General features: G+C 50.7%; 1 protein-coding gene across 1 annotated transcript in view; it reads left to right on the plus strand.

Moving 5' to 3' along the window:
• The window catches only part of LOC100769264 (A disintegrin and metalloproteinase with thrombospondin motifs 2), a 201,179-nt gene that overhangs the window by 182,653 nt on the left and 4,226 nt on the right, over window positions 1-14,300 (plus strand). The window contains 9 exon segments of the mRNA XM_027427626.2: window positions 2,383-2,516; window positions 3,217-3,340; window positions 4,297-4,377; window positions 4,877-5,043; window positions 6,294-6,453; window positions 8,402-8,534; window positions 9,212-9,419; window positions 11,692-11,821; window positions 12,735-12,824. Of these exon segments, the coding sequence (XP_027283427.1) occupies window positions 2,383-2,516; window positions 3,217-3,340; window positions 4,297-4,377; window positions 4,877-5,043; window positions 6,294-6,453; window positions 8,402-8,534; window positions 9,212-9,419; window positions 11,692-11,821; window positions 12,735-12,824 (1,227 nt within the window).

The following is a 14,300-nucleotide window of genomic DNA, read 5'->3' on the forward strand; positions in this document are numbered from 1 at the left end:
TTGAGACAGGGTTTCTCTGTGGCTTTGGAGACTGTCCTGGAACTAGCTCTTGTAGACCAGGCTGGCCTCGAACTCACAGAGATCCGCCTGTCTCTGCCTCCCAAGTGCTGGGATTAAAGGCGTGCGCCACCAGCGCCCAGCTGGCTCTTTATTCTTTAAGAAATGTTCTTCCCAAAAGTTCTCTCTCAAAAACTGCTCTTTCCCTAAAGGGTCTCTTTAAATTCTCTTCAGATCTAAAAATTCCTTCTAAAAAGTCTAAAGGTTCTCCAAAAAGTTCCTTCTCATCCCACAAGGCTTCTAGTTTTTATACCCATGGGCACATTCAACAACTCTCTGACGACAGGGCATGTATATCTCTTAGAGGCAGGAAGGTGATAGGAATTTGAGAAAAGCAGGCACTTCAGGTCTCCCCGCCCTGGATATGAAGTGCTGTTAACTCATTAAAAGGGATTTTTCAGTGCTATATCAAAGGGAAAAACAAAGGCTATGTAGTGTGAGATCCAGAAGCTGCAGCTCTTACTGCTGACACCCTGGTGAGAAGGAATTTCCTTTTCCTTTCTCTGGGGCCTATTTGAGAATATAAAGCACCCAGTATATATTCTACATACAGCCAAATTCATAGTAACATATTCTGGAGTTGATACCTAGACTATTAATTGCAACCTCTGTAATAAAGGCTTGTAGCACCTAACATGCCAGTGATGCTATGAAAATGGTTATATAGTTACTTTTCTATTTCTGTGACAAAGCACCATGACCAAAGATGGATATATATCACATTTGACTTGGCTTATGGTTTCAGAGGGTTAGAGTCCATGATGACGGACTGAAAGAAGAGCTGAGAGTTCACATCTTTATATGTAACAATGGGGCAGAGAGTGAGCAAGCACTGCCCTCCCGCAGCACCCCTGTGACACATCCCTCCCAGCAAGGCACACCTCCTACTCCTTCCCCACACGTCCTAATCTTTCCCAAACAGTTCCACCGAGAACCAAGGATTCAAACAGATGAGCCATTCACATTCAAACCACCACAGTTGTTAATCTGCACTAGAAAATAACAAGGAAATGTGCATACAAGGTCAGTGCAGATGCAATTCCTTTTCAAAGATTTTCATTCTGTTGTGGGTTGAACCCACAGATGGAGGGCATGATTACAAAAGACTAGTTCTATTCCATTTGAGTCCTTCTCCCTTCCATGTGTGTGTTTTAAACACACACTTTCTGTTCCCTGCCCCAAGCACTGGGCAGGGATAGGGACTGTGTGTGAGCCTGGGGCACTGATTGGAGTCACCAGCTTGTGACTCACATGTGCTAATGCAGGGTTGAGGGACGACAGAGCTGATAGGGCTGGAGGACACCCAGCCTGGTGACCCAGTGTATCAATTGCTTCTGATAAATTAATGCAGAACAAGGGAAGTGTTAGGGACTAGAGATTGACTCCAAGAGGGACTGGCTGAATCTGGTTGATTGAAAACGACTCTTTCTCTTTTTAATCAGTATCCTTCATTAAACAAAATAATTGGTTTCACTGTGACACTTAAATACATGTCTGTCTTATTTTGATCACGTTGCCCCTCCATTATCTTCTCCCCACACTAAATATATATATATGTGGGGTAGGGGCAGATTCTACACATGAGAGAATATGTGATACTTGTTTTTCTCTAGCAGGCTTAATTTGCTTAATATGATAAATCTCAAGTTACACCCATCTTCCTGAAAACAATGCAGTTGTCTTCTTCCCTATGTCTGAATACAACTCCATGAATACATATCACATTTTCTTTATCCATTCCTCTGCTGATAGATTCCTAAGCTGATTCCATACCTTGGCTCTTGTGAACAGTTCGGATGTGCAGCGTCTCTATGGTGTGCTGACTTAGACTCCTTTGGATGTATTCCCGGGAGTGGTACAGCACAGCACATGGGAATCTTAGGTTTAGTTTCCTAAGGAGTGCCCACACTGATCTCCACAGTGGCTGCACTCATTCACACTCCTGCCCCCAGTGAGGGAGGGATCCAAAGAACGATCTTTAGATGGAGACTAGGAAAAGAGCCCTCCCTTTGCCTCTGCAGAGTCAAGGGTCTCCATCAGGCAGGGCCGTGAGGATGGAGGTTGCTAGCCATATACACATCCTGGCTGGATCACTAGGGAAATCACTTCCTAAGGCTTGATAGCATCAGAGTCAAAGTCTCAGAAGCCCAACAAGGTAGGAAGAAGGTTGCCATCACCTGTCCCTCTGTGTGTGTGTCCTCCCAGAGCACAGATTTCAGGGACTGGGGGTGGGCAGCTGAGCTCTAAGAACATTGGGGATTTTCTCTCTGGTGTGGTGCTCCTTGGAAAAGGCTCCGTCCTAACACTCTGCCTCTTCCCTTCCAGCCAAGGAGAGATGCCACCTCTACTGCGAGTCCAAGGAGACAGGGGAAGTGGTGTCTATGAAGCGTATGGTACACGATGGGACACGCTGCTCCTACAAGGACGCCTTCAGCCTCTGTGTGCGTGGGGACTGCAAGGTGAGTGTTATGAGGCAGCGTGGACCAAGGCTCAGGGTTGCCACCTCCTGGGATCCTCTCTTGATATGTTCAGGACTCCTTGCCTAGGGGATGGTGCTACCCATGGTGGGCTGGGCTTTCCCAAATCAATGAACAATCTAGACAGTCCTCATGACAGACTTTCTGGTTCTGGTGCACAGACACAAGGGCGACAAGTCCTATGGAATGTGGGATCTGGGCTCAGACTAAGCTCTCCATGCTTAGCAGGCAAGCCTCAGTGTCTCCAGGCTGTTTCAGGGAATGAGCAGGTTGTAAAAACAACGTCAAGAGCCCCTTTCACTAGGCTCTGACCCTCGAAGATTCCACCACCTCATTGTTGCTCCACCGGAACAACGCAGCCTAAACTTTGAGAAGAGCCCCTCAGGGCCGCCTTGGGAATATACTAGGTGGATGTTCTTGGAGAAGGGCAGTGCGGAGGGGCTGAGGACAGAGGTACTGTCATAGGATAGGCATGAACTGAGGCAAGGAGAAGGCGCATGGTTCATCAGGGCCATGTGGGGTCTGCCTCTCTCCAAAGCCCTTATTCCCCTGTGTCAGGAGATGCTAAGAAGGGATATACAGATTTTGCTGTAAGAGGGATCAGATACTAACAGCACTAGGGGACTCAGGCATAAGCAAGGATGAGGTCTCAAAGGTTCCCCTGCCCTCTCTTGCCCTGCAGAAGGTGGGCTGTGATGGGGTGATTGGCTCTCGTAAGCAAGAGGACAAGTGTGGAGTGTGTGGAGGCGACAACACCCACTGTAAAGTGGTGAAGGGCACGTTCACGAGGTCCCCGAGGAAGCAAGGTAGGAAGCCCATCTTCTGCCCTGGGGTGGGATGTCAGCTGCACATTGTGGGGCTAGGGCCTGAATGCCCCTACCCCTGGGACTCTGTATAGGCCTGTGACAGTTTGGAGCTTGGGGCTGCGAGGGTCAGGGGGAAAGGAGACCTGACTGGGGATCTTGAGTCTGAGCTACAATGGGTGTGGAGGATGGAGAACAGGGCCTGGGTTATAGGTGAACGTCAGACGTCTGAGGTCAGAGATCCACAAAGGTCAGTCCCCTCAGCCCTCCAGGATGCCCAGCTGCTTGTCATTTGCTCCCTCCCTCTCTCCTGCCCACAGATAGCTGCCATCAGGACTTCCCTGAGTCTAGCACATGGGGGACACCCACAAGCCTCATCCAAAACACAACAGCCTGGTACCGATGCAGTGCTACCTTCTAGTCCTGTGTGTTGGCCCACAGCAGCAGACCACATCCCTGTGGTCTGTCAGTCTGACTCTGACATGAGGACAAGCCTCTTTAGTTTTCTTGTGAAAGGCCACAGAGCAAACATGTAGGCTCCTGCAAGGAGCTGTAAGACAGGAATGGCCTTTCGGGTTAGGTGCTGAGCACTGGCCTTGCCACCCCCACACATGGGATTCTAACATGGTTTGCAGATGAAGGACTGAGGTGTAGATAGGCCACGTGGCTTACCTGGGGCCTCCCTACTAGATAAGGCATGTTAAAGACTCCCAGCGTGGCTGGAGACTGGATTCCCACTTGAGTGTTCAGTGGAGGAGGCAGCATTAAGATACCTGGATTTGAAGATGAGGAGAATTGCAGGGTAAGGAGTGTCAGGGCGCTCCAGTCGACCCCTCTCCTACCAAGCAGAGTTGGGAGTGCCTGTGGTGGAACTGCCTTGGAGGGCAGGCTTCTCCTGGGATGTGTGCATTGGAATGGCTTCCTGTCTTCTCATCTGGCTTCCTCCCTCCCCCCCAAAGAGTACATCAAGATGTTTGAGATTCCCGCTGGAGCCAGACACCTGCTCATCCAGGAGGCCGACACCACTAGCCACTATCTGTGTGAGTCAGAGCCCACACCTGTGAGACCCAGTTCTTTTGGGATGGGCAGAGTACCAATGGTCAGAGCAGAGTACCAGAGCTCGGAAGCTTGGCTTGTGTGCCCAGGTCCTGAGAGCAACAGCCCGATGGACAGACGTGCCTCAGCCCCAGACCACCTCCTGGGCTTTCATACATGCATCTTCTGGGGGAGGCCAGAGCTTGGGGTCAGAGGGCACCTTTGGCAGCAGCCACAGGCCATGTTCCTCCAGTCTGTAGAAGCATGGAAGACCACCCTGTCTGAGGGCATGGGACTAGGCAGTAGGTCCCACACTGAGGTTAGCCTGGTCTTGGTAGAGCAACCCAAAACAGGGTGTGGCTCCCAAAGCAAGTTGGGATACTATTGGCAAGGACAGACACCCCCCAGTGGCAGCTGGTGGGGCTGAGAAAAACCCTGTGACCGCCCCCCCCCCATAGTAGCAGCATGCTGGAGTGACTGCATGCTCCTTTTTACCATTCTCAGCTGTCAAGAACCTAGAGACAGGCAAGTTCATCTTAAATGAAGAGAACCACTTGGACCCCAATTCTAGAACCTTCATTGCCATGGGTGTAGAGTGGGAATACAGGAATGAAGATGAGAGGGAGACGCTGCAGACCATAGGCCCTCTCCATGGAACCATCACTGTGCTGGTAAGTACTGTGCCAGCCTGTGGGTGCACATGGCCCCAGGAAAAGATGGGAGCCCTGGGATGTCCAAGCTCCCTCTGCATTCAGGCTTTGCTCTAAGCAGCCTCTTACCCTGACATGGTCTCCACCTCCAAGTCAGCCATGTGTGGACATCCTCCCCCCTACCCCCCACCAGGGTTCTGGTTTCTGCACCAGCTCTTACTGACTGTGGGCAATCTCCTCTCTAGAGGTTTCCATTTTTTCTATTTGAGTGACGTTCACAGCTTATACCATCAGATACATTAACCTCTGATGTTGTACTGAAATTCTCACACCTGAGAGATCAGAAACCAGCGTCTAGTCACACTGAACTTTGTGATCAAGCAGGACTGGATTCCAGGTCTCCTGAGTGTAGGATCACAGGCTGCTCCTGGTTGTAGAGAGTCCTGAGGGGGCTGGATGTTCGAATCACTTTAAATTTCTTAGTTTTAATTCATTGCTTAAGTGATATAGTTTGTTTATCAAAGCAAACAAACACACTGAGCCAGGTACGGTGTCATGCACCTGCAATCCCAGCTCTCAGGTGGCAAAGCAAGAAGATTAAAGCAAGCTCCAGGGCAGCCTGGTCTACACAGAAAGTTCCAGGCCAACTGGGACAACTTAACAAGACCCTGTCTCAAAAATGGTGAGCTATAGAGAGAGGGAGGGCTGGAGATATGGCTCAGAAGGTAAGGATACTCACTGCTCGACCAGAAGACTAGAATTTGTACCCTAGCACCCGCAGCAGACAGTTTGCAAATGCCTATAACTCTAGCTCCTAGGGAGTCAACACCCCTGTCGGGTCCCTATGGGCACTGAATGAGTGAATGTACAAAAAAATAAATCAATAAAATGTAATTTTAAAATTTTCTTAATATTGTGACCAGCAGCCTGTGAGATCCTAAATAGTTGGATTCTCCTTAGTGGTTACATCCTCATAAACCCATAAACATGTCATACAAAGTGCAATGGCTGCGCCTAAACTACAGCCAGGACTCACTGCCACCGCCGGCATCACAAGAGGGTTGCACCATATCCCACTAGCCTGGGATAAGGTCCAAATTTCAAATTTCAAGTGCCATTGTAAAGTTGAAACGCCATTAAAGATGATCATCATAAGTCGGGGACTGTCTGTCTCCCCTGGTTTTCAGTCTACCCGGTGCCTCTAAGTTGGCTATAGAGGAAGGATGAAAAGCTAAGTGAACATACTCATGATCATGTTGGGGTGGGCCCAGGTTATCCCTGAAGGAGACTCTCGGATCTCACTGACATACAAATACATGATCCATGAAGACTCGCTCAATGTCGACGACAACAATGTCCTGGAAGATGACTCTGTGCGCCACGAGTGGGCCCTGAAAAAGTGGTCTCCCTGCTCCAAGCCCTGCGGTGGAGGTGAGGGGGGTTCTCACTGCTGGGGCTCCTGGGCTTGATTGGAGGTGGGACACCCCTGGGATGAAACTCAGTGTGAGCCTAGAGGAGTCAGGGCTAGTGGAATGGGCCAACCGTGACCTCCTGACTGCCTGACTGCAGTTCTGAGGCCAGTGAGTTTGTCCTGTGAGAAATATGAGAAGGGCCTGGGGGAACGGCCCAGCAGTGACCTCCACTGGAGTGATCAAAGGTTTAGCCTAGGCTGGGAAATGCCCATGAGTAGTTGGGAAGGGCAGGTGCTTGAGACATCAGGCAAAATGTAGCCACATTGGCCTGTAGGGTGTGGGTCACACCAGCATGGACTCTGTCAGGCTGCAGTACGAGCAGGACTCCAGAAGCACCAGGATACTTCCGGGGAGCTCCTTTCCCTAAGTCTATCCAGAAAAACTCCACCAACGTGATGGATCTAAATAGGGGCTGGGAGAGAGAGGGAAAGTGATCTCAAAGAATTCCACAAGGGGAGGGGGGAACCTCATCCTGAGCAATGGTACTCTTAGCTTTCTGTTCTGCCTCCATGGTGCCCCATCTTCACCTTCCACCTGCATCTCACCAGCAGGCCCTGCTGATTCTTGGCCCTCTGGTCCAGCACCATCCTCCCACTGGCCTTTGTGAGTCTGCTCTAGGTCCAGGGATGACTTTTTAATGAATGAGGGCTGGAGAGACAGATAAGTAGTTAACACATTTGCCTTGTGAGCCTGGGCAACAGAGCTCAGATCCCACAACCTATGTAAAAGTGGGATGGACATGGAAGCTCTCCTGTAACTCCAGCCTCAGAAGGCAACAGACTAGGAGATCCCCAGAGCAAGCTGGCTATGGATACTACCCACATTGGCAAGCGCTAGATTTGATTATGAGGCTCTGTGTCATAAATAAAATGGAAGAGAAATCAAGAATGATTGCTGACATCAACCTCAGGTCCCCAGAGTCCTCATACAAGAGTTCACACACACAAATGGGAAACTAAAATAAAGGTATGAACCAGACCCTTCCCTGTCCTGTAGTTTAACACCACCAGTAGCGCCCTCCTTTTGTGAGACAAAAGCCTCTGAGGCCCAGGGAAGCATCTGGGCACCTAAGGTTATTTGCCTTACCTCCAATCTTAGCCATGCCAACCTTGGGTGTAGTGTTTGTTTTCCATCATCATCATGAACCCTTGAAACAATCAACTTATAAAGAAGAAAAGTGTATTTTCACTCACAATTTTGGAGGCTTTGTCCCATGGCTAGTGGGTCTCATTGCTTTGGGCTGTCTTGAGGCCGCAGATCCTGGCAGGAGCAGATAGACGGCAGAAGAAGCTGCTTGCTGCCTGGCCTGCCTAGCCTAGCAGGTGGCTGGGAAGCCAGGAGAGGGAGAAAGGGCTGGATTCCCAGTCTCCCCTTTCAAGAGCCCATCCCCAGTGACCTCTTGAAGGCCCCGCCCCACAGGAGCCAGTGATATAAAGGAGCCAGGCAGGCCAGGTGTCCTGTGTTGATCAAATCCTGGTTCATCTCAGACTCCAAGACAGAGTAAATGGCTAAGTGATGGAGGGTAGCAGGGCCATCCTTGTGACCCCAGAAGTCATCAAGAGCCTGTATTCTTACCCTCCCTCTGATGGGGTGAAAGGTGAATTCCTAGATAGATGTCTCCAAGGCTCCCTCCCCACCCTCCATGTCATCTTAAGGACAAGGAGGAATAGAGCATGGTGGCACAAGCCTGTAATCCTAGCTCTTGGAGGGCTGAAGCAGACAGATTACAAATTTGAGGGAATACTGGGACAAAGAATGAGTTCAATGCTAACCTGGACTAGATAGGAAGAAACAAACAGAGGAGAGAGGAGAAGAGGGCTAAAACTGCTGGTTGAAGCCCCACCTCTCCAAGCCCCCTTGGGGGGTCCCACTGCCCCATTGAGCCCCTTCAAGCTCTCTGTCTTCAGGGTCCCAGTTTACCAAGTATGGCTGCCGCCGGAGGCTGGACAGCAAGATGGTGCACCGAGCTTTCTGCAGTGCCCTTGCCAAGCCCAAAGCCATTCGCCGAGCTTGCAACCCTCAGGAGTGCTCCCAGCCTGTGTGAGTGCTGGGAGAGGGCCATAGCCCAAGGGCACATTGTGGAGGGAGGAATGAAACTGGGCCCTGGGTCTGGCATCCCATGGGGTGTAAGGCTTTTCACCCACCACACAATAGGTAAAAGGTGCAGACCCACTGAAGGGAAGTTCCATGTGCATCTCATAAAAAAGACAGAAAATGTTAACACGTAAGTGGGGAAATCGAGGCCCAGAATGCCTGGGCTGGCTTTCAATGCTGTACTAGATGTTTCTAAGCAACAGTGCTGATTCTCAGACCCTCAGACCCTGGCAGGATGCATTTCTGAGCCCAGGTCAGGGCAGACGACAAGCAGGGACAGAGGCTCAGGGGACATCCGCAGTGCTCTTGAGTGTTGCTGGGGAGGGTTCATGATGCCAACAGTAGATGATACTGTGATCAGGATAAGGACCCCTGAGAGAAGAGACAGGGGGCAGAACCCATTAGGCCACTAGCCCCAGCAGAGCCTGTCAGTCTCTGACAAGCAGAGGAGTATCTGAGCCTTAGTTTCCTCTCCATACAAGCCTGCACACATGGAGGGCACTTTTGTGAAATGAGGATGAGCCTCAGTTGCAGGAGGGAACAGGCTGACATTGCTGGTTTCACTGCCCACCTGGGCCACAATCAGACTGGTTCCCTGACCACCCATCAATCTGCCCTGACAGGTGGGTTGCTGGTGAATGGGAGCCTTGTAGTCAGAGCTGCGGGCGAACAGGCATGCAGGTGCGCTCCGTACGCTGTATTCAACCCCTACACAACAACACCACTCGTTCCGTGCACACCAAACACTGCAATGACCACCGTCCTGAAAGCCGAAGGGCCTGCAACCGTGAGCTCTGCCCTGGGCGGTGGCGGGCTGGATCCTGGTCCCAGGTAAGCCATTCTCTTGGCCCTTGACCCCAAATTGACCTTGGGTAAGTCTGAGATAGGCAAGGTACCAGTGGGAGCTGCAGCCTGGACGTCCAGGGTTTCTGTCAGGGAACCAGTTGCATAGTGATAGACCTCAGATCCCAGAAGGACGGAAAACATATTTACTGCGTATAAATTGCATCACTGGTTTAAACTACCTAGCAAAGCTGGTACAACCTGCCCCAAGGCCTCTCAAGAATGCAGAATCTTTTGTGTTTTTTTTTTTTTTGGTTTCTTTTTGTTTTGTTTTTCCGAAACAAGGTTTCTCTGTGTAGCTTTGGAGCCTATCCTGGCACTCGCTCTGGAGACCAGGCTGGCCTCGAACTCACAGAGATCCGCCTGCCTCTGCCTCCTGAGTGCTGGGATTAAAGGTGTGTGCCACCAACGCCCGTTTTTTGTTTTGTTTTGTTTTGTTTTGTTTTTTTAATCACACAGAACCTTCTGTGAGTTAGGTCCCCAGAAATTGCCCAAGAGTCATTCCTCAAATCAGGCTGTTGCTTAGGAATGGTGAGGAATTTGAGAATCCCAAGTCTGCTGAGTTGGCTCTTCCCCACATTCATGGTAAGGGTGCAGGGCTAGCATGAGCACATTGCCAGCAATTGGGGTATGAATACACATCTGGTTCCTCCCCAGGGTCATGAAGTGGGTGGGAGCTCTAGAGGGGACTGGAACCTTGTGTTTAGAGAGGAAGTTAGAGGAGGGACTGCCAAGGGTTTCAGGGCTGGATCAGAGATGTTGCAATAGCCCCAGCCCTTGCAACTACAGGTTTTCCTGGGCCTTCAGCATCCTCCAGCCAGAGAAGTGTATTCAATCACTTTCCATTACCATAATGAGGTGCTTGAGTACCTTTTGTGGGGAGTGTTGTGGGCAGACATGCTTTCTATTCTCTCCTTATGATGGCATTGCTTTTCTTCACTATCTAATGATCCCATCTCTGCTTTGAGATAGGCATACAAAGTAAAGGGTTTCATTATGGCGTCTTCACACACATTCGTTCTAAGTCACTTCCCACTCCCATTGCCTTCCCTCCCTTTTTCCTCTCCCCAAATAGTACCCCTGGAGAGTGTCATGACCTACACACACACACACACACACACACACACACACACTTCCACATTTGGGGAGAAATAGAATGTGTCTTTTTGAGCCCAGCTTATTTTACTTAATAGGATCTCTAGCTCTGTCCAGTTTCTAGCAAATGCTTTGATTTCTTTTTTCCTTATGGCTGAATGTGTAGGATCTAGGAAGATGGCTCTGGTGGTTAAAATACTTGCTGTGCAAGCACAAAGACTGGAGTTTGGATTCCTCAGCACCCATATAAATGCCTGCTAGACATAGCAGCCTGCCTATAGTTCCAGAGCTCAAAGTCAGAGATGCAATCCCAGGGGCAAGCTCACTAACTAACTACATTAGCTGTGTCAGCAAACTCAGAGTTCAGATGAGAAACCCTGACTTGATGAGTAAGGTGGGGGGTGGTCAAGAAGACTCTGAATGGCAGCCTCAGACCTCTACACGCACATGCATACACATACATGTGCCCTGCACATCATACATGTACCCACACATACAAACATGACCACTTTTTTTCTCTGTGTGCATCTGTAGGCTGGATCCATTTCCTGGCTAGTGCAGATATAAACACAGATGTGCAGGTGTCCCTGTGGTTTGTTGACTTAGAGTCCTTTGGGTATATATGCAGGTGCAATGGGTCATATAGTAATTCTGTTTTTACTTTCCTGGGAATTTATGGCAGGATAGAGGGTTTCTGGCTACTGTATGAAGAGGCTTCTTTACTTCATGGTCTTGAAGGTTTAAGGCCACGATGCTGGCATCATCAACTTTACCCTTATGAGGGAGGACCTCATGATATATGGCACCATGATTGAATACATGGGAGAATGATCCCACAGGGAGCCAAGGTCCAAACAGGTCAGGAGAAGCCTCCCACTAGGTTTTACCCCCCTTCCCATTACCACCATAATGGGGACAGAGCTTCCAACACAGAGATCTGGAATGACATGCTCAAATCATATCCAAGCCATGGGAGAAAGGGAAGACCAGAGGTGCTAGCATCACAGTAGCCCTGAAAGATGAGTACGCACATTCTAAGACAGCCCCCATGGGACAAGACCCACCCTCTGCCCCACACCATCCCCCATGGGTCATCAGTCACATGCCTGAGGAGCATGTGGCTCAGGATGGGAGGTGATTCTGATTATCGGTTCTGTATCTACAGTGTTCGGTAACCTGTGGCAACGGCACCCAGGAACGGCCAGTACTCTGCCGCACTGCCGATGATAATTTTGGTGTCTGCCGGGAGGAGCGGCCTGAGACAGCAAGGATCTGCAGGCTTGCACCCTGTCCCCGTAAGCCCTGTGCTACCCCAGCCCTCAGCATGCAACAGCATAGGAGAGGGGAAGTGGGGGCCTGGTGCAATCAAATTCTGCCCTTCTTCCAAAACGGCTGAGCTTGTCATGGGTGAACTTGAACTTGAGCACGAGCACTCCCAGCCAGGGCTGAGATTTACCCTAGAAAGAACTAGGATGGCGGCGGCGGGGGGGCAGTTGACACATGGGAGTCCTTAGACAGGTCCTGATGTGCATAGGGGAGGGGTCTCAGCCCATCCCTGCCTTCGTGGCATGATGTTACAGCTCTAAACTCCAATGGCCCACAGTGAACCACAACACAGCAGGACTCTGCCAGCAGGAGTGTGTGGCCTGCAGGAGTATGTGGCAGAGATGCCGGTATAGGAAGGGGATGCCCATGTGAGAAGAGGGTGCCCTGTGTTCTTTGAGAGCAACATCTAAGAATACTGGGCAGATGCCTGGTCCAGTATCACATGTGTTTCAACATCTTGATCCGCACAGCAACTCAAGGCTAGACCCCATCCCTACTATTCTCTTCTACAGAGGACAGAGTGCAAGAGGTCAGGTGATACTCTTGGTAGGGGTGGCAGGATTTGTCATCCTCACCATGTTTCTTTAGTACAAGCATGAGTGACAAGTAACCCTGGAAGTAAGGTGGTAAAGAGGATGAAGGAACAGGACATGGATTGGCAGATGGATGGGCCTGAGGTGGGCAATTCGAGAGACATTGCTGGGACCCAGGGGCCAGACAGGCAGGAGACTAGACCAGTTTTCCAGGAACAGGAACCATGCCCTCCTGTTGCACTGGGCCCCAGGATGCCTGGAGGTGAGCTGCTTTGCTCCCGATGTTGTATAGTGGTGGTGGTGGTCCTTAGTGGTACCTTGGCAGCTGCAGCCTCCTCTTTCCTTCCAGGAAACATCTCGGATCCCTCCAAGAAGAGCTACGTGGTTCAGTGGCTGTCCCGGCCTGACCCTGACTCACCCATCCGGAAGATCTCGTCAAGTAACCGACCCGTTTATAACTCTGCCTCTGCCCTCCAGTGCATGCCCTGCGCCTTGTGGAGCTTGCCTTGGGCTCCCCTCCTCTCTCTCTATGGAAAGCTTCCCTGACTCCTGCTGAGCGCTCTCTGGGTGAATCTGTTTTCTCTGGGCCTGTGTGCCTGCTTGTACCACTTGGTGGCAGTGAGCGAGGGCCAGCCTCAAGGAGGCCTGGTCTGGGGACACTGGCCTCTTGTAAGGGGGCCAGGACCTGGTTTTGTGATGGCTTGTAAAGGGGCAAAGATCTGTTGTGGTGCCGGAGGGGCCTGAGGCCACTGTGCGAGTATGACCACCTCGCCATGGCGACTGCCTCATTGGGCCACATCCCTCCAGGCTGAAGCTGCGGTCAACTCCAAGGGGAAGCCAGCCCCATCCCCTTTCAGACGCCACCACCATTGAGGTGAGACCACAGGGGTCTCTACGGTGTGCGTTTTTTTTTTTTTTTTTTGCATCTCCTGTGCCGGGGTGACAGACCCCAAGTTTCCTGCGGTGTCAGGGGCTTCCCGGCTGCTGCTGCTGTCACTGCTGCTGTCTCCCTTTGCTCAGTGTGTCCTTTCTGACTTGTGAAACTATGGCCTGCTTCCGTCTGGCCTTTGCACCCAACCTACACAGCCCTTGGCCCCCACCCCCCTGTCCTCTCAGATGGAGGAGGAGGCAGGGAGACATGTCCCTGAAACGGGACGTCATGGACACACCACCACTTCCATTCTCTGTCCATTTGCTCCAATGGCCTTTTTCTTGTCGTGTGCATATGACCGGTTCAGAGGATTGAAAGTGAGATTGATTGATTGACCATTGACTGATTGACAGTTATGGATGTGCCTCACCTACCAGTGTGAACAACTACAGAATACCTCAATTTTTATTGCTTTTTTTGCTTAGAAACACTATGTAGAAGATGCCTTAAAGTTGAAAGCTAACAGAATTGGCTGCTAACTCCAGCCTCAGATGGGGGAATGTGATCCAGGTAGGAGGCAGGCACTAAAGATCTAGGAGGACCCCATCCATTTTGCCCACCGTTTGCCAAGGGTAAGGTTTCTAAATCCATATGGCCTTGCTCCCTCTCTGAACCATCTGTATGTGAAGGGACTAAACAGGCAGTCCATCTGTCTCTGACGAAAGGGGTCCTCCTCTGATGCCCACCTGGCCAGATGGCGCTGACTGTTTTGTGGGGACTCCTACAAGGAGCTCCCACAGCGCGGCCTTACACCCAGAGGGTGACACACCTGGGTCCTTAGCCGTGACCAATGTAGCACTCCCAACTGACAGTCCTACCAGCCCCACCTGGCCCCAGCCACCTTCCTCTGTTAATAACTCTAATTCCTGCTGGACCACGCAGCCAAGCCTCCTCCTACTCATCTTGGCACTAATTACTGTTATGTAAATAATTGGTGTGTAACTGCAAATTAATCCTCTCATGACTGTTAACTTCCAACTTTGA

The sequence above is a fragment of the Cricetulus griseus genome, chromosome 7 (assembly GCF_003668045.3).
Source record: "Cricetulus griseus strain 17A/GY chromosome 7, alternate assembly CriGri-PICRH-1.0, whole genome shotgun sequence".
Classification (NCBI taxonomy): domain Eukaryota; kingdom Metazoa; phylum Chordata; class Mammalia; order Rodentia; family Cricetidae; genus Cricetulus; species Cricetulus griseus.